Here is a 19,039-nt window from a genome sequence, read left to right as displayed (position 1 = left end):
TAGTCTTTGCAACTTCAGGGATCTTATCTATTCACGAACAGCTTGTAACACTCCAAAGAGAAAGGAAAACTTGAAATCGCATCATATGACCCCTTTAAAGATACAGTTCTGAAGCAAAACAATGTATAATGACGACTATATGTGTACTGAGCATTTTCCAATATTTCTAATGACCACCAAAGCAAACCTCACCAGTCCTGGCTGTTGATGGCATCACCGTATCCAGGCGTGTCGACCACAGTGAGACGCAGCTTCACTCCACGCTCCTCAATCTCCACAGTTGAGGCCTCGATCTGAACCGTGCGCTCAATCTTCTCTGTATGACAAGAGCACATGTAAAAGATACATCAGAGGAGGCTCAAAAAACAAGGCCGAGATCCTTCCTTCTGTGCAAAACTGCCTCATAAACATCAGGCCACGGATGTTCACCAGGCCATATTTTACACTTTCTGATCAGAATATGCTTAGATATCTGAACACAGGGTATATACAGGAATCATGGAGTTAAATTTAATACCTTTTAAGACCTTTTTTAAGACTCTTTCCATACATTTTAAGACCTCATCACCACTCCAAGTTTTAACCGGTTACATCGGCGACACTTTAACTTACATTTACTATATATTGATTGTAAGATAGCACAACTAAACAGACTTACTTTGAGTTCACACAGTATATTCAAAAGACGTATTTGTAACATCAACTCTTATAACTGTCTGCAAACCATAGCTCTTTTGTGGAACACTTCTCATGACAAACATCTGACTGATCAGACAGTTTACCTGTGATTACGGAGTGCTTGATTTGATGCAGACTTGACAGAGTGTCAGTACTGCACCTGATCAAGTCTGAATGATCATGGAAGGTAAAATAATGATCACAACTATTACATAATTTTAATTAAGCATCCCAAGCCCATGCCCGTAATTCTTCTCACACGGTACGAGCCGCGACCATGCGAGCATCTGCGATTTTCTCCCGAGAGAAAAAAAATTGCCTGCGAGCTCGTACGACAGCAAAAATCGCACCGTGTACGCCCGCCTGTACACACTGCGCGCGCGATCGCGAAATCGAAAGTGAAAGTGAACTAAGACCGCTGGCGCTCATTCAAAAGGGGTTTAAATACGCCACATATTGATAGCGGCGCCCTGATGCGCGAAAATAATATACAATATTAGAATGTTTGCGGGAGCGCACACAAAAATCGCAGGAGCGGATGGGAGCATGCGGTAATGGTCAGAAGTTCAGCGTGAGCGGGATCAACAAGCCCCGCGCTATCACGCAGCGGCGCAGTCAGTCAGTGAGCGCCGTAACAGATGAAGTCAAATCTTGCGGGATTCCATAAATAAACTACACAGAACCCCACTATTCTGTCAAATATACATAATGAAAAGATGATACTCAATTTAATACCTTGGAAAATGGCATTTAAGACTTTTTAATACTTATTAAGGGCCTTCATTTTCTCTAAATTGATTGATCAACTTTTAATACTTTTTAAGACCCCGCGGACACCCAGGAACATCTGATGTAACTTCCTCAGTTTTGAAACTCTCACCTGCAGCACCAGGAATGACCCTCTCTGGGTAGAGATCAGTGAGGAACAAACTGTTGATCAGCGTGGACTTCCCCAAACCGGACTCACCTGAAAACAGCAGAAGTGCTAATGAGGAAACACTAAATCATCAGATCAACTACAAAAACACTTTGACTGCATTTCCCTTTGCAAAGAATAAACAGCGTGATGTCAAAGCAAACATCATGGACATAAGCATTTTATGCAATTATCTGTTCCTCTAGTCAGTTATACGTCTCAGTCAAGCAGCCTTCCAGCAGTGAAAGGTTGGAGGTTCTGCATTCCTCTGTGATTTATTTTAAGACGATGGGATGACTGTACAACACACACACACACACACACAGGGCTGAGGGGAGAGTCCCAGCTGCCTTAAAAAAAAACTAGGATTCATCATCACTGTGGTTTAGCCAAATTTGTTCCCACAGTCCATTTCACTACGCAATAACCATTCAAACATGAAGTACTACGTTTTCTACTACTAAAATGTGTTTCCCCTCCAAATATGGATCATCCATGATGTTTCTAGAATGTGTCATTTCTCTATATGTTCCGCTGCAAATTTTACGCAAATACTGCAGAAAAAAAAGACAGACTTGAACAGTTTCTCTTTGTTATAAATTATAATATAAATTGCACTGGGAAAAATAATGGTGTATTGCTTATATATTCTTCAAAATATACATAGCAAGGGAACATTGGAAATTCACTAATAATCGCACAGATTGTTCATATTTATATGCACAGGAGAACTTAATTCAAAACATCTGCGTTTGTTCTTAAGCTGATTCTAATGTTAAAATTGCGATGAAACAAAAGTAGCGACAGATATTTTCTTCCGTATTGTGACATACATCTGAGAGTAACAGATTATTAAAAAAGAAAAAATGTCAGGGACTTGGTTCTACGCATCGGTTGTTAAATGGATTTTGAGATGTGGGTGATGTACACAAAAATGGAGGGAGATGAACGTGAGCTGGATTACTTGGTCACAATAAGATCAATTATACACATTTAGATAACGGGGAGTTTTCATTTAATGTCGACTTTAATGAGATTAGACAACTGTACATTTTTATGCAAAGGAAACCGGCAGCTTGAACTATAACACCGCTTTTCTTTTTTAATCTATGATAAAGTATACTTTATAAAATATACTTTAATATACTAAAAAATAAAAAAAATCTTATGTGATTTCAGTTGTTCCTACGTTTTCTCTAAATTTAGAATAAATTTTAGTACAAAAGTTATTAGAGAATCATGATTTGTTTGTGAAAGTTTTCATGCACAAATTTGTAGCGTGCACATGGTCAGTGAATGAGAGCCATTGTGTTTTGGTTGACATAATGGGAATAATTTGTAATCTTTAGCTGAGAGGGATGATTGATGGGAGAGAGAATTTAGATTATACAAACAACAGTGGAGTTGTTCAAGATTGTGATTAGTGTTTATTGGCGATATTTTAAAGTTTATGAGGCACATTCAAAACATCACATCAACATTACTTACCCACCACCATGAGAGTGAACTCAAAGCCCTTTTTTACTGATTTCCGATGTACCTGATTTGGCAAATTCGCAAATCCCACATACCCAGGAGTCTCTGGGTTTGTTAACTGCCCTTGCTGACAAAAAAGGGAACAGAACATGCACATTTAATAAGTCTTAATACACTGCTATCTGAAAAACTTGATTCTCTTAAAAGCAATTAAATACAGAGCTTAGAACATTTTCTGAACACGCCCAGTTTCCTTGCACATCAATCTCTACATGAAACTAAAACTGCGCAACATCCACCCATCTGCTCTCATTTCCTTACCTTCATTTTATCAGCTTGAGACATTTTGAGCTCGAACCAAACCTGCAAAAATATAAAGATTTTTTTTTTTTAAAACAGGCTTATTTTCAATATAGATGTAACCATCTAACATTAAAAAACAACTATAGGTGTTAACTTAAAAAAAAAAAAGTGATGATCTTGTTGATCAGTTGAACTTACATGCACGAGAAAGCTGTCGATAAAAAGCTTTCACAGTGCTACAGGAACAGGAAGTCGGTTCCTGTCTGCAAGCATCAGTCTCACCACAACCCTGCACCAGCCATTTTAAGTTCAGAGCCCTAAAATCTAGGCTATGTTTACTCATTTTAAATTCAAATAAAGCAGTTATTTAGATGCCCATTTATTTGTTGAATGCAGTTCAAATATTTATTTAATTAGAGCAGAGATTTTCTACCAGGGGCCTCGAGATGACTTTGAGAATTAAAATAAGAGAAAACAAACATTACAATAACCTAAAAATATATTTTACTCCTTCAATAACTTTACTCCTTCAGTTTTTTATCATGAACAAACATTTTTCTGGTTATGCCAAGGTGTAACATTGTTATTAGGCTGTAAAACACACACACACACACATACACACACACATATATATACACACACACACATATATACACACACACACACATATATATACACACACACATATACACACACACACACACACACACACAGGGAAAAAGTTATATATTCTTGTTTGAGACTCAAACATGACGAAATTCTAAATCAATAAATTTTAACAATCTGCAGTCGTACAGTATAAAAAATGAAATGGTTAATGCTGATATGAGTTTGCGATTTATTCGAACAGAACAACAATAGTAACGTTATTGTTTAATGTAGCTTTATAAGTTCCCCCAGTACGTAAACAGAACCCGACTTTGGCAAGGGAAAACACACATATTTGATTAAGATTATCGCGTGAAAAGTGAAAATCTGTAATGTAAATGTTGTTGCTGGTTGATGTAGGATTGTGGGGTTTGATTTCTCTTTAGTGACACACCTCTGTTAACGGAGCTCATTCAGAGGTTACGAGCGAGTGACACGCTAATCTTCAGAGAAGCAGAAGTCACGCATCAGATAAAACCTGACCTGTGATCTGACCACAGAAATGACTTGAGTAAATGGATTCAATCTACCTTTCAGTCGCAGAAAATCTTGAGTTCGCTAGCGCAGGAGGTTGAGGAGACGAACAGACCAAATTCCTGAGATTCCGGAACTCTCACTAAATGCCGACAGCAAAGCACAAGCGTGAAGTAAGAAACGTGAAAAAGTGTCGTTGTTTCAAAATAAAAGTCCCGTCGCAGCCTTCAGTAGCCCCTCACTCCAGGAGGCGTGGTTGGATCCACATCTAGGGGGTGGAGATTGGTAGGTTTAGGGGTGGAGATGGGTGGGTTTAGGGATCAGGGGGTGGAGACGGGTAGGTTTAGGTACATGTAAGGTGGGAGGAGTTGGATCTGGATCCAACCACGCCCCCTGGATCTTGTGTTCTGCAGTGAGGACCATCTCGTCGCAGTTCCATATTGAAGATAATTATAAATGTTGCTTACAGACTTAAAATTATGCACAAAACTGTACTTATCAAAACATAAAACTAAAATAGGATTATTATATTTTCTGGGTTTCTACTTGATTCCTTCTTCAGATTTCATTACATGGAGATAAAAATTGATAAATAATATGTGTAGTATTTTGTTTAATATTTTAAGATTTCAGCTCTAAATATTGCAACAGGTTCTGGCTGCAGACTTGCACTTGCACTGTCAGACTTGCACTTCCGCAAGTGACGTCACTTGCAGTCTTTATTTTTTATTTTGTTCTATTTATTGATTTTTTTTTTTTTAATCTCTCAACATTTTACAACAGTAGCCAGGTGGTGAAGACAAGAAAAAATAAACTAAATTACAATGTCACTTGCAATCGGCACTTGCATGCTCCGCTACCTGCGACGTCACTTGCAATCGACACAAATCGTGCGTGTTGCCAATGGAGACAAGACGCTGTGGTGGTGATTTAATGATTAAAACTAATTTAGTACTATAACGTACATGGTCCTGCAAGAAAAAGACAAGACCTGCAAATCCGTGGCCACAGAACAGCAGAATATGAACGCAATGCACAAAGTCTCTTGTTAAGCTTTTTCCTCCCGTAGAAAAACATAAACACTTAATATGGCTTAATGTATCAAGAGGCTATTAAAATATCAAATTCAATATACAGTTTATTAAAATAATGACTATGTATATAGTATTTTCCACCCAAGTGCAAGTCTGCAGCCAGACCCTTCTCAAATATTGTTCTAATTGCATAACAAATTTTAAAACAACTGGTTAAGCCACACTACATTTAATTCAGTAGATCCTCTAGATCAGGGGTGTCAAACTCAATTCCTGGAGGGCTGGAGCCCTGCACAGTTTAGATTCAACCCTAATTAAACACACCTGATCCAACTAATCAAGTCCTCTAGGCCAGTGGTTCTCAACCCTGGTCCTGGAGGCACCCCAACACTGCACGTTTTGCATGTCTCCTTAATCAAACACACCTGATTCAGGTCATCAGCTCATTAGTAGAGACTCCAAGACCTGAAACTGGCGTGTCAGAGAAAGGAGATATGCAAAATGTGCAGTGTTGGGGTGCCTCCAGGACCAGGGTTGGGAACCACTGCTCTAGGCTTTTTTGAAAACTGCATGGTAGGCGTGTTGGAGCAGGGTCGGAACAAAACTCTGCAGGGCTCCGTCCCTCCAGGAATTGAGTTTGACACCCCTGCTCTAGATGCAATATCGGATTTCAAGAGGACAAAAGCATTAAACGTTTGATCATCATGACGTGCAGTGTTGGGGTGCCTCCAGGACCAGGGTTGGGAACCGCTGCTCTAGGCTTTTTTGAAAACTACATGGTAGGCGTGTTGGAGCAGGGTCGGAACAAAACTCTGCAGGGCTCCGTCCCTCCAGGAACTGAGTTTGACACCCCTGCTCTAGATGCAATATCGGATTTCAAGAGGACAAAAGCATTAAACGTTTGATCATCATGACAGGACTCAACAACAGCATATAAAGAGCACATAATAACATTTAAGACATAATACAGCCAAATAAAATTTTGTGAGCATCCAATGTATCGTCAATGGTTTAAAGCACATGTATACTGTAGGCGCTATATTTAGAATCTTACAGATATCAAATTTTGGATTGGCAGTGACCTCTAGTGGTGATAAAAGGTAGAGAGTTAGTCATTATGAATTTCACAGAAAAACAAAGGTATTAAAAGTCACAGGAAGTCACTGAAAATACGTTAAAAACACTCTCGTTGCAGTTGTTTGGATTTTTATTTTTAAATGTCAATTTAATTTTATTAATGCATACTAATAATGCATGATGATAACTTTTTTCTTGTTATGAGTAAATGTAGGCTAATATTAACAGTTTTCTCAAACAACTGCCACCTGTACTTTAACGGTCTTATAGTTACAGACATTAGAATATGACAAATGCTAAAGATTATCAGACATTATTCTCTCTTTCTGTCTCACACGCACACAAAAATACCTTGTAAGACAGAAAATTGCATCCAAAAACTGTGTACATTTACTAAATATATATTTTTCTTAATAAAACAGGGTCATACATATCAACGCATGTAACATGATATACAGCAACAAAGATTCTTGTAGAGGTATTGAAAATAAATGAGACCTTCTGGATTAAATATTTAACTGTAATCACAAATGACACTGATATGTGACACCAAAAAAAACTGCATCTCTGCATTCTGAACTACATCACCCATCAACTCACACTGAGTTAGTATTGCAATGCTTACAGGGCATCTTTCACGTAAAAGCTCCGTTTAATTTGCTGTGGTACATGTGAAGTCTTTAGCCTGCATTTAGTGCTTTTCGCAGAAATGCCTTATTGCAAATGTCTCTAACTGACTGCTGACTGCTGTGATTTGGGGCTTTATCTCCAGTATTAATTTCACAGGGGTGACAGAGTGGCTATAGATCATGGCACCTCTCAGGATTTGTGCTGTCTCCTTCATTCCTCCAACACATTTTTACCACCAGTATTTCCATGAGAGGCTATTAAAGCAAAGCTTGACTTCTCAAATATGATTAAAATAAGCACAAGCTTTATCCCCCAGAGCAGAGGAAATCTGGAGGATTGCTCTGGAAGAGGTTTTCAAAATGCACCGCTTGAAGGTATCACTAGCTCTTTACTACACCAAAGAAGGTTCGAGAGTAATCAGAGTTTTATTTCATGCTTAAATGTCTGTTAACAGATTCATGCAACATTCAGAAAACATAGTGTAGAAATTGCTCGAAAGAATTTTGAGTGGTCAAAGGATTTTTGGGGCATATCGTGTGCATGTATGTATTTATGTACAGGTATATGTGTGTGCATTTATTTTTTTGCATGTAAATGTTTATATTCACAAAAATGCAAGCTTTACCATTTACATATTCATATTTTTCTCACATTTGAGTACAGTTTATTACAGTGTATTTTGTTACTTTCCATTTTTTAATCTATTAGGCTATATACATTTTATTAATTATTATTTTAATTATTATTAATTTATTATTATTATTATAGATAATGTAATAATGTAGATATGTGTCAATCCTCCTGAGTGGTGGGGATTTAATTGAATTTAATTTTTTCCTTTCGACCCTCATTTAGATAAATGCAGAGAAAAGAATGCATAAAAAGATGAAAGTGCAGACAATGTTTTTTTCACTGGGTACTGCTGTCTGTTTATATTTGTCTGTATAATAAAACTATCTCTTCCTTTCATAAGCATCTTTCCATCTCCTGGACACTCTCCTTTTGTACCTGACAATGTCTTTTCCTCAAGCACTGCATGTTCCATCTATTCCTTATACATTTGAAAAGATACTCTGACATGATATATAAAAGAAATGATATTTTGGGTCCTGGGGTACAGTATCACTTTTGCTTGAAGGAAAAACAGATTATGCTGGTCAATTTGTGCTGTTGGCAACTATAGTCTTGCTAATCACTCTCCACTGGGAACATATTACCATGCGCACTTAATTTCTCTTTCTGAGAGTGTAGAATGCATCCAAATACACTGAACAAAATGATAAACGCAACACTTTTGTTTTTGCCCCCACAGCTGTTTAGATAAAAGGAAAAAAACCTTAAAAATGTTACAGCTAGTAGCAAATAATTGTGTGACAAATTTAGCACCATAATTAACTGTGAAAGCAAACAGGAAATATTACATTTTTTTAAATGTTTTTGAAAAAAGTCTCTTATATGCCAAGGCTATATTTATTTGATGAAAAATACATTAAAAACAGTAATATTGCAAAATATTATTACAATTTAAAGTAACTGTTTTCCTTAATGTAATTTATTATTGTGATGGCAAAGCTGAATTTTTAGCTTCATTTTCAACATCAGCATCTTCAGTGTCACATGATCCTTCACAAATCACCCTATGCTGATTTGCTGCTCAAGAAACATTTCTTGTCATTATCAATATTGAAAACAGAAGCATCCGGTTTAGTAGGTGCAAACTGCTTAATGTTTTTGTGGAAACCGTGATAATTTTTCCAGGCTTCTTTGATGAATAGAAAGTTTGACAGAAAACCTTTTATTTCTTTTGTAACATTATAAATGTTGCAAATGCTTCAGTATCCTTCTGGGCGTAAATGGGTATTTTGACATGAAATACTTGACATTTTATCATTATTATGAATTTAAGTGAAATGTTTGTACTTTCATTCTTAAAAATTCATTCACTCTGCAGGGGCATGTGAAATTCACTGACCAAGGCAAGAAGGTGATTAAAAGAAAAAAGGTTGTAAAGGAAATGGTTGTGGCACATTTCCCCTTATGCATTCATATAACTTTTAAATTGTTGATTAAAAATAAAACTTATGGACATGTTATGCCTACGACAGCTTTTGTTGTAAATAATCTGTCAGCACCAAGGACAGCTAGTGTTGTCGAGTCCTCGCTCTGTAATATCAAGGCTATGTGTGTGTGTGTGTGTGTGTGTGTGTGTGTGTGTGTTTTGAGAGAGCGGCTTACCTAAATTTGTATAGGCAGCTTTAAAGTCATTTTCATTTCATTGAGTCCCCTTTTTGCAGAAATCACTGTTTTCTGGTGTCATTGTAACTGTATTATGTCGCTCAAGCGCTGATTGGGCGCGAGGGGTTATGATGTGTCCTCGCTGCAAAGCTTTCTTTGAAACTCTCAGAGATTTGAAACAAACATCTCACAAAACCAAGCAGTCGTTCTCACACACTTCAGTTTCAGTGGCAAAAAAAAAAAAAAAAATCCTGCCTTTTAAACACCGCTGCACATCTCACCTCCCCTCATCAGAGGAGGAACCCTCTCTTTCCACAGATGATTTTAATATACTTTCAGGTGTTATAGCAACTTTTTTTATTATTATTATTCCGTGACGCAAAGCAGCAAATGAACTCGAGGAACATGGTGAAGCAGCCCATGGTGCACATCAAGAGACCAATGAACGCGTTCATGGTCTGGTCGCGAGGTCAGAGAAGACAGATGGCACTGGAGAACCCAAAGATGCACAACTCTGAGATCAGCAAGAGACTCGGCGCCGAGTGGAAGCTGCTCTCTGAGACTGAAAAAAGACCTTACATCGACGAGGCTAAAAGACTACGCGCCCAACACATGAGAGAGCATCCAGACTACAAATACCGACCAAGACGCAAACCTAAAGGACTGTTGAGGAAGGACACGCTGTTGTCTTTACCGCATCACGGCGAGCGAGAATTTCAAGCTGTCTCAAATCTGGACAAACCACGACCCCTTCATTCAGCTGCGTCCATGCAACATCCTATCATGGAGCCGAGCCTGTCAACTGCTTTTCGACATGAAAAACTTGCTTTAACCCCGGGCTCGTTGGCTTTTTCTCCAGCTTTTAGCTATCAGAGTGGACACAGGTCCTTCGGGAGTCTGGGATGCTCCGGTCAGTACGCGCACACTCACCTGTCTCCAAACCCCGGATACCTGCTGCCCCGTAACTGTTCGCCCTGGCCTTCTTCCAGTCTAACACCTCCAGTTGCCTATATAGTGTTTCCAGGTATGAGCAAGACTGCAAACAGCTCTACAGCGCTGTGACTCAGTCATTAAAATGTCATTAGTATCGTATGCGGGTTTTTTTTTTCAAGAGAGAAATCGATTGGTCTTTTCTCAGTTTAAGTTCAAGTGCAGCTTTTATAAATGTTGATTAAAATACATTTAACTATTTTTATTAGCCTAATAATAGTAATTTTATTTATTTATTTGTTTGTTTGGGATCTCACATTTGTTTTCACGTTCATTTATAAAGACCATTTGGTATTATTGTAATAATAAAAAATAATATAATTAATTACTTACTGTTCAGAGCCAAAGATGAATTTGACCACAATTAAATGCCAGACATGGAGTGATGATTTGAATAGTGTTTGTATATTGACATTTTATTTTTGCTTGAAAATGTGTATATAACTGAATGGAGCGATTAACTCATTAAAATACATTTTCTACATGCTGAATTGCCAAAAACAACAAAAATACAAATATATATTTAAATATAGCCTATAGGCTATATACACGATGTTACTACTTTAATATGACCTGCTGATTTGTTAAAAATGTCCAGTATCTGTATTTTTAGCAGTAACTACAGCATGCACATCTCAAATAAAACATTTGTTTATTCAAAATAAACTGTCAACTTACTTTATACATAATATTTTAATATTATACAACATAACAGAAGTCATTTTTACTTAAATTTAATTTGATAACTAAAAAGTCACAGTATTTGACCTTTGATTGATATTAGTCTTATGATTCATATATGAAACATCCTGTGACAGCATTCAAAAGCTGTGACTGAAATCCTTAAGGGGGAAAAAACATTGTATCATTAACTTTTTAATTGTGAACAAATTGTCAATTGTCTAGTAAATGTTTGTCTGTTCCGTTTTGTATAATAAAGGCAGATTTTGGCATTCCCTGGTTTCAACAAGTGCAGTTTATTTGCATTGCCTTTGTGCTTTTGCCACTGTTTTTTTTCTCCCTCCTATAGCCTAAAATATTTTTCACGTTATTTCATCTCCTTGTCATTTATCTGTCCTCTGCCTCTGTCCAATGTAATAAATAACAAATATAGAGACTGCCAGGGTTGCATATTTAGCCTAATTAAAGCTCTATGGGTTATTTTGGAAACAACCTCCTATTGTTTTTCCAGAATTCCATTTTTTTTCGTCTGTATTGATAATTTATGAATATGTGTCATTGTAATATGAGAATTAATAGAACGACAAAAGGTGGGACAGGTGGAAATCATTTGAGGCAGTACATTTGACAAATTTAAACCATTTCTACATAATTCATCTAACATACGTACAGGTGATATATATATATATATATATATAGTTCAAATAACGTAATTTCTCTCTAAAGAACTTTATATATAACATATCCAAATATCCTGGAACATATCCAAATGATGAACTATAATAAACAAGCTACAACTACATGATATCATGCACAATCATAAAGTTGTTCGTTGTTTTTTCATAATTTATTGGATGATGTACAGTCCTATACATCTTATCACATGCACCTTACCACACCACATGCAATTAAATGCTATAAAACATTTTTTAATCCTTGCCCATTCCACAATGTCTCACATTTTCTTGGCTGTCCTCACAAATGTCATTAATTACTCATTGTTATCAGACTCTCTCATCATCTGCTGATTCTTCATGCATCAGTAACGGTGAAGTATTAAGCAGAGGAACAATCAGAGGTGAAGAAAAGGCAAAGAAAAGACTTCATCTTGAACGAACAGTTTACTCACGAAGTCAAATTGATCTAATAATTAGGTGTGCATTGTAAGGCCTGTCTGAACTGTTCTTAGATATTACACATCAAGTGACCTCAGGGATAATTTGTGTTAGTGCTCAGACAGATGGTGCTTATGATGACTCTTTTTAGTACTCCTTTTATATTTCTGTTGAAAAGTAGGTGGAACTATGACAACTCAATGCTTATCACAAGCATCACTTTATGAGTGTGCATGTGAGCCTTCACACTTTAAAAAGCAGTCTCACCTGTCAAACCTCAGTAAAGCTCAACACTTGTCACCACCAACTTCACAAGATCCTAGACAAGAAACGAAGACAGAAGCAGAATGAGTGCCACAGCACTGCAGACCACAGGTTTTGTAGCAGGCGCCATCGGTACAGTTGGAGTTCTTGCTGCCACATTTATGGATGTTTGGTGCAATGAAGACCAGCAGGAGCACCAGGCAACTCCCATCCACCATTATAAGGGCCTGTGGAAGGACTGTAAGGTGTCCCAGTCTGGACTCACTGAGTGCCAACCTCTCTACAGCTACCTGAGCTACTCGAGTAGGTTGACATAATGAGATTTTCTGTGTACAAACCCAAAAAATGACATCCAAGTCTATTTCTGAACCTAACATTGAGACGGAAGCAGAGGTGGACTTACCCATTAGGCAAAGGTAGGTGACCACCTTGGGCCCCCAAAAGCCAAGGGCCCCCTAAAATGCTTTTCATATACGAGATGCGCATTAAGCGCTGACATGAGAATGGTTGCTTTTTACAGTGTTTATCACCACGACAACCGAGTTGAACACACTTCTCGTGTATCCTGCTTGTAGCAAATTAAATTATCATGTATCTGAAGCTGTAATTAAATATTGTGCAACAGTGCATATTATATGTTTATTGTTTTAAATGCCGCTTACTCATTTATGAGAAGGACCCAAGTAGAGGACGCATCTGCAGTTACTTGTTTGGTTGATATAATCCTTAGGTGTGTAAATGTATCATTTCCATTTCATTATTTTTTCATTTTCATTTAAATTTGTAGTTAAAATAACTACAATAAGTGTATTTTAAAGTTTAGAATTAGACAACCTTTGGCACACAGGCTTATGCTGGTAACTCATCGGTGGACTTTCCTCCTCAATATAGGCTATATTTTTCTCATTCTCACTAATTCAAGTTTTTATATGAATGAATCTCTGAATGGTACGGACTTTTATCTGATAAAGTAGCGGTTATGAGTGGAGCCCTGCTTTGTTTACAGCCGTTATCGGGGAAACCGCTGTATTTCTGATGTTCCAAAAGCACATCCTGCTGGCAGAGAATGAATGTGCATTTTCAATAATCCCATCTGCAGTTTTTGTTCAGACCAATGCGAAAATCCACCCCCATAACCCCGTTTTAAATTAATATCATAATTTATACTTCCACCTCATCCCTTTTCATCTCATCAAATTTTTAAATTTGTGCAAATATATAGGGCCTGATTCCTATATTTTGCCTGGGGCCCCCAAATCACTAAATCCGCCCCGGCTGGAAGTGTTGATATTTTTTTTCACTAAACATTTCTTGTTGTGTGGCTGTGCACTGTTTGGGAACTGCTAGTCTAACAGTGAAGGACAATAAGCAACGTTAAACGATTTTTAATATTTAGTTTTTTTTCCAAGTCTCTGAAGAGGTGTTGTCATCTGCTCAAATCCATACTTAAAGGGACAATTCACCCAAAAAAGAAAATTCTGTCATTATATACTCACCACCATTGTGTGGAACAACAACAAAATGTTAGTAACCAAACAGTTTCAATTCTCATTAACTTCCATTATATTTTTTGACCACATAATCAATGGAATCCAACACTTCAAAATATCTTCTTTGTGTTCCACAGAAGAAAGAAAATCATACAGGTTTGTAATGACATGAGAGTGAGTAAATGGCAGAATTTACATTTTTGGATGAACTATCACTATAACAATAAGTTTAGGATGAAATTAAACAAAAAGCATCAACTCAAAGACTTTAATGACCTTCTAATATTCTGTTTTTTTTCCCCTGTATTTTTTTCAGGAATCCTTCAGGCTATAAGAGCTCTGATGATAGTAGCAATTTTAGTAGGTGTGATTGCAGTATTCATTGGATTCTTCTGCCTAAAGTGCCTCAATATGAGATGTATGGATCTATTGACCAAGGCCAAACTGATGCTAAGCGCAGGGATTTTGTTTATCATTGCTGGTAATCAAAAGCTTATTATTACTCAGTATCTAAACTAAACCCCACTGATCTTTCAATTTGTTTCTATTATGTTTACAAACTGTTATTGTCACAATAATTCCCATTATAATACACATGGCCCACATAATCTTTGTTCTTTTCAGGCATTTTTGATATTTCTGGATCATCAGTGTATGCTGATCAAATAGTGGCCAGTTTCATGATGACCCAATACAATCAAAAGCAAGGAGAGAAGGAAGGAATACAATGTGGGAATGGCATGGGCATGGACACGGGAGGAATTAATTCATTTGCTTCCAGGTAAGATGACATTTTTTCACTCACATATGATTCACAGGTGTCTGTAAAGTGCTAAACGCATAACTTCCTGTTATCTCTATCTTTGTTTTGAATGGTCAGGTACACATTTGGTCCTGCCCTCTATGTAGCCTGGGTAGGTGGAGCTTTGTTAATTTTGGGAGGAATTTTGAAATGCATCGCATTCAAAACAATGGAAACGTAAGTTTCATTCCAACACAGATCTATCTATCTATCTATCTATCTATCTATCTATCTATCTAAATATTCTGTGACACATATTAGGTTAACGGGTTGTAAGCTAACTAGCATGTTCTATTTTAGCAACACTGATACAAGACAGGGATATATCTACAACGCCACAGCCTAGCGCAGTGGGGCAGATGAAGAGTGTCACCTTCAGAGGATGAGAGGAGAACAACAACAAATTTAATGAAAGAAATTTTTTTTTCTGAAAGAAATATTTTTTTTTTCTGTCAGTTATGTCAGATGTAATTCCTTGCACTGACGAACGGAAGTAATCTTTTTGGATGCTGAAGATATTTTGATAATTGCAGTTAAAATGTGTTAAGTGATTTGTTATGTCTCTATTGAAAAGTCTTTGATTGTATATGGGTAAATTGGGCAGATATGGTGTGTGACACAGGGAGTGTCACAGGTACTTAAGATTCAATAGCTAATCACTGTAAATAATTTGCTGTTTAAAATTCTTATAAACTTTTGCCAATTATACTTGACATGATGCAGCTGATTTGCTTGGTCGAGCACAAAACAATTTATTAAATTTACAGAGGATGGAGAAGAGAGGGGAAAAAGAGTCAAACTAATTGCTGATTTTCTAGGTTGATATATTTTTTAAGACAGAAATAAACATCTTAAAGTGTATTACAGCTATCTAGATAGGGACATATCATAGACTTACCCAGAAAAACACTGGTCTCATTGCAGATGTCCTTTATGTGATCCCTGTAATTATTAAACAATGTTAACACACAGTAAATCTGTAATATGATAATTACAGTTAATTATTTCTTAAAATACCTGCTAATAGGTGTGTTTTCCTTCAGAGCTGCCTCTGTCCCTGTGAAAAAAATCTAATCTTCTTTGGACTGAAGGTGTTTTGGCTTGACTCTGGTTTGAAAGGGCCTTCATACTAAATTCTGAGCACACTGCCTGCATGTGACACGATTAATAAAACTAGCAAATGGTGACTGAAACACAATCACTGTGGTCTTTTCTAATAATACAGGTGCATCTCAATAACATTTCCAGATACCAGGTTCTTTGTTCTGTTGTTTATTAGATAGTTTATTTATGCTGAAGCCAGTCACGAGACAACACTGACGTTCTGTTGCTTAAATGAGTCCAGATGCAAAGGGTCAGTTATTGCTGTCTTAGTGCTTGCCGACCCAGGAGGTGGTTTTGTAAATCACTCTCTCCTTGTGTTTCTTGTAAAGATAAGCTGAGCGGGACAGGAACTTATTTGAGACAATTGGCGCCTGGGCTGACCATGTTTTACGGCTCTCACATGGTTGATAGGAGACCTTAGTTTTTCCGGTGGAATGCAGAGATTCAATCATTCATTTGTGTCTGTTCACAGAGGCCCTACATCGCGATGTTCACCCGCGATTGGAGGATATGTAGGCCCTGTGATAGTGGTTACTGAAGGTGAAGATGTTTTAATATGTTCTTATATCAGTTCCTGTAATGTTTAGTTTACTCCAAAAATGCATGTGAGTGATCTAAAATGGGTAAAACATTCAGAGAATGTCACTTTTCCATGACATTCTGATTTATTGAGATGCACCTGTACATGCAAATTACTTGGTACCATATTCTTCTTGAACAATTTGAGGGAAATGTAAAAAAAAAAAAAGTAATTATGTGTGCTTACAGTTTGAGAGTTAACAGCCATTGGTTGGATCCTGGAAAAAAATAAAAATAAAAATATACATATATATATATATATATATATATATATATACATACAGTGCTGCTTGAAAGTTTGTGAACCCTTTAGAATTGTCTATATTTCTGCATAAATATAACCCAAAAAATCATCAGATTTTCATGAAAGTCCTGAAAGTTGACAAAGACAACACAATCAAACAAATGAGATTAAAATATATATTTTGTCATTTATTTATTCAGGTCTTATTCCTAGAAAATAAGACCCCAAATATAAAAAGCACACACATTTAGCACAAGAAATACACAACATTTTTATATAGGAGCTCCCTGACCTATCCTCTCAAGCTGTCTGGACTGGAGACGTAAGGTGAGTTCTCCCACAATTTGGCTCGAAAACATTTGGCAAGAATTAAAGAGTTGAGTTGAGCTGATAAATTCGATTTGGAGTGATGACTGAGAAACTCAGTTAGATCTGGCAGAGATCAAGAGCAGCATTTTGTTAAACCTATGCTAAGTAAAAATTTACACAAAAAAGTATTGCACATTTGCATTTTCATGGCCATGTCATCAGACAGAGAGAAAAAAAGCTTAAAGAGAGACATGTAAGTAACATACATCTGCTGATTCGGTTTCCATTTCTGAATATTTTCCCAGTGTCCTGTATGAGTCCAAACTCCTGAATGGGGATGCAGCTAAGCTGAGCTTGAATCAGACTAGGATGAGAAGACAACTGCATGCATAAATAAATAAACAAATATGCAAGCCATGCAATCAAACGGTAAAACTGTACATCCAAACCGTAATTGCAAAACCTTACCAATTCAATGTCATTACTTTTGATCTTTCCTTCCATAGGAAACCTAAAAAGAAAATATTACCGCTCACATGCTTTAGTCTACCTATTCAGTATGTTAGCTACACTGAAAAAAACACTTGGTGTAGAAACAATTTTCACTCAGAAATTGCTAATAAATTTCACAAACACTAATGAAGAAACAGCAAGTAACACTGAATTAAACATGAGAAAAACTGAAATTGTATTTTCTTGTAAAACATACTCTAGTGACCTTTGTTTTATTTACAACTTCAAAAAATATAATTTTACAGTGTATGGGTATTAGGTAGCTGAAGATGAAGTTGACCTGATGGTGGTTCTGTTCTTATCCTTGTTCAACATGTTCAAGGTTTTCTTTTCATTTACTCTCAACTGCACATCACTAAATTCTTGATTCTAGAAATTCTAGAAAGTGAGAAAAAATGTTTATATCATTATATTGTCAGGGAGAGTCCAGCCTTGTCAGGCCCAATCATCTCACACACCCGTTCACAATCACCGGAGTACTAATCAGCCGCACCTGTCACCACCTCATCAGCACTAGCTTAAATGCACAGTCACTGCAGTCACACTTCGTCTGGTCTTGAGTTCACTACGCTACTCCTTACCTGACTCACTGAACCCGGACTCCATCCTGATACCTTCCTGTCTCTGTGCCATCCTCTTCAGCTCGATCCACAAAGGAACCCGTCATCACGTGAGCCCGATTCCTTCCATTCCATAGACTGTTGCTCTAACCTGTTTGCTCTCCATCTCTCTCTCTCTCCCAGCACCTGTTCAATAAAGCCTCATCTCGCTGGCCGCGCTCTTCACTGGGCCCAGTCCATGTGGGAAAGTAACAGTCAGGCCCTTCGCACTCTATCTACGTTCACCACCCACTTCAAGGAGGTGTTTAGTCACACCGCCGCTGAGATATCTATGCATGACCAGCTCTTCCGTATCCGTCAAGACAAGGCCTCCGTGAGCGAGTATGCCATTAAATTCCACACTCTGGCAGTGGCGAGTGGATGGAACGAAGTGGCCTTACTGACTGCGTTCCGGCAAGGGCTGAACGCAGACATTCACCTTCAAATGATGATATTTGACGACACCGTGGGATTAGAGAGTTTCATTCAAAAGACTATCAAGATCTCCCAACATCTCCTGGCCTGTCCCCCGATCCGGCCCCCCGCCTCACCGAGCACATCCGCCTCACCGGCTCCAGCACCAGAACCCATGCAAGTGGATTCGTACCATCTCACCCATGCGGAGCGTTCGCGGAGGATAACCACCGGACTGTGTCTGTATTGTGGGGAGCAGGGACACTTGATTCGCTCGTGTCCTATCCGTCCCTCACGACCCTCGGTGAGTACTATCCAGCTCAGCCCTCAAATTGCTACCTTGACTAGAATGAATCAGAATCAGAATCAGAAAGAGCTTTATTGCCAGGTATGTTTGCACATACAAGGAATTTGTTATAGTGTCACAAGCTTCCAGTACACGGAGACAACAACAACACACAGAT

The 19,039-nt window shown here is 37.6% G+C and overlaps 3 protein-coding genes across 3 annotated transcripts in view; 2 read left to right on the top strand and 1 right to left on the bottom strand.

Annotated features, from left to right (window-relative positions):
* LOC107691715 (septin-2-like) overlaps positions 1-4,658 on the bottom strand; it is a 10,332-nt gene extending 5,674 nt beyond the window's left edge. The window contains exons 1-5 of the mRNA XM_016490501.1: positions 4,552-4,658; positions 3,392-3,433; positions 3,083-3,197; positions 1,559-1,645; positions 193-316 (exon numbers count right to left, since the gene is read on the bottom strand). Of these exons, the coding sequence (XP_016345987.1) occupies positions 193-316; positions 1,559-1,645; positions 3,083-3,197; positions 3,392-3,415 (350 nt within the window). The 5' untranslated portion in view covers positions 3,416-3,433; positions 4,552-4,658. The remainder of the gene's footprint in view (positions 1-192; positions 317-1,558; positions 1,646-3,082; positions 3,198-3,391; positions 3,434-4,551) is intronic.
* A 5,245-nt stretch (positions 4,659-9,903) lies between these two features.
* Positions 9,904-10,533, top strand: LOC107691708 (transcription factor SOX-14-like). The gene has a single exon (XM_016490490.1). It carries the CDS (start codon positions 9,913-9,915, stop codon positions 10,531-10,533), a length of 621 nt encoding a protein of 206 aa, XP_016345976.1. The 5' UTR covers positions 9,904-9,912.
* A 1,947-nt stretch (positions 10,534-12,480) lies between these two features.
* On the top strand, positions 12,481-15,159 carry LOC107691697 (claudin-18-like). Its single transcript, XM_016490479.1, has 6 exons — positions 12,481-12,492; positions 12,581-12,824; positions 14,328-14,492; positions 14,636-14,792; positions 14,892-14,990; positions 15,114-15,159. Exons 1-6 carry the CDS (start codon positions 12,481-12,483, stop codon positions 15,157-15,159), a joined length of 723 nt encoding a protein of 240 aa, XP_016345965.1.
* The last annotated feature ends 3,880 nt before the right edge of the window (positions 15,160-19,039 follow it).

This window comes from Sinocyclocheilus anshuiensis, unplaced genomic scaffold, assembly GCF_001515605.1.
Source record: "Sinocyclocheilus anshuiensis isolate Anshui unplaced genomic scaffold, SAMN03320099.WGS_v1.1 scaffold842, whole genome shotgun sequence".
Taxonomy (NCBI): domain Eukaryota; kingdom Metazoa; phylum Chordata; class Actinopteri; order Cypriniformes; family Cyprinidae; genus Sinocyclocheilus; species Sinocyclocheilus anshuiensis.
This window is presented reverse-complemented; position numbering and strand designations above follow the sequence as displayed.

Bases quoted from the DNA above. Each gene is read 5' to 3' on its own strand.
- LOC107691708 (XM_016490490.1), top strand. From the start codon at position 9,913: ATGAACGCGTTCATGGTCTGGTCGCGAGGTCAGAGAAGACAGATGGCA.
- LOC107691697 (XM_016490479.1), top strand. The intron at 12,825-14,327 runs GTAGGTTGACAT...TATTTTTTTCAG, and splicing joins CAGCTACCTGAGCTACTCGA to GAATCCTTCAGGCTATAAGA. The intron at 14,493-14,635 runs GTAATCAAAAGC...TGTTCTTTTCAG, and splicing joins GATTTTGTTTATCATTGCTG to GCATTTTTGATATTTCTGGA.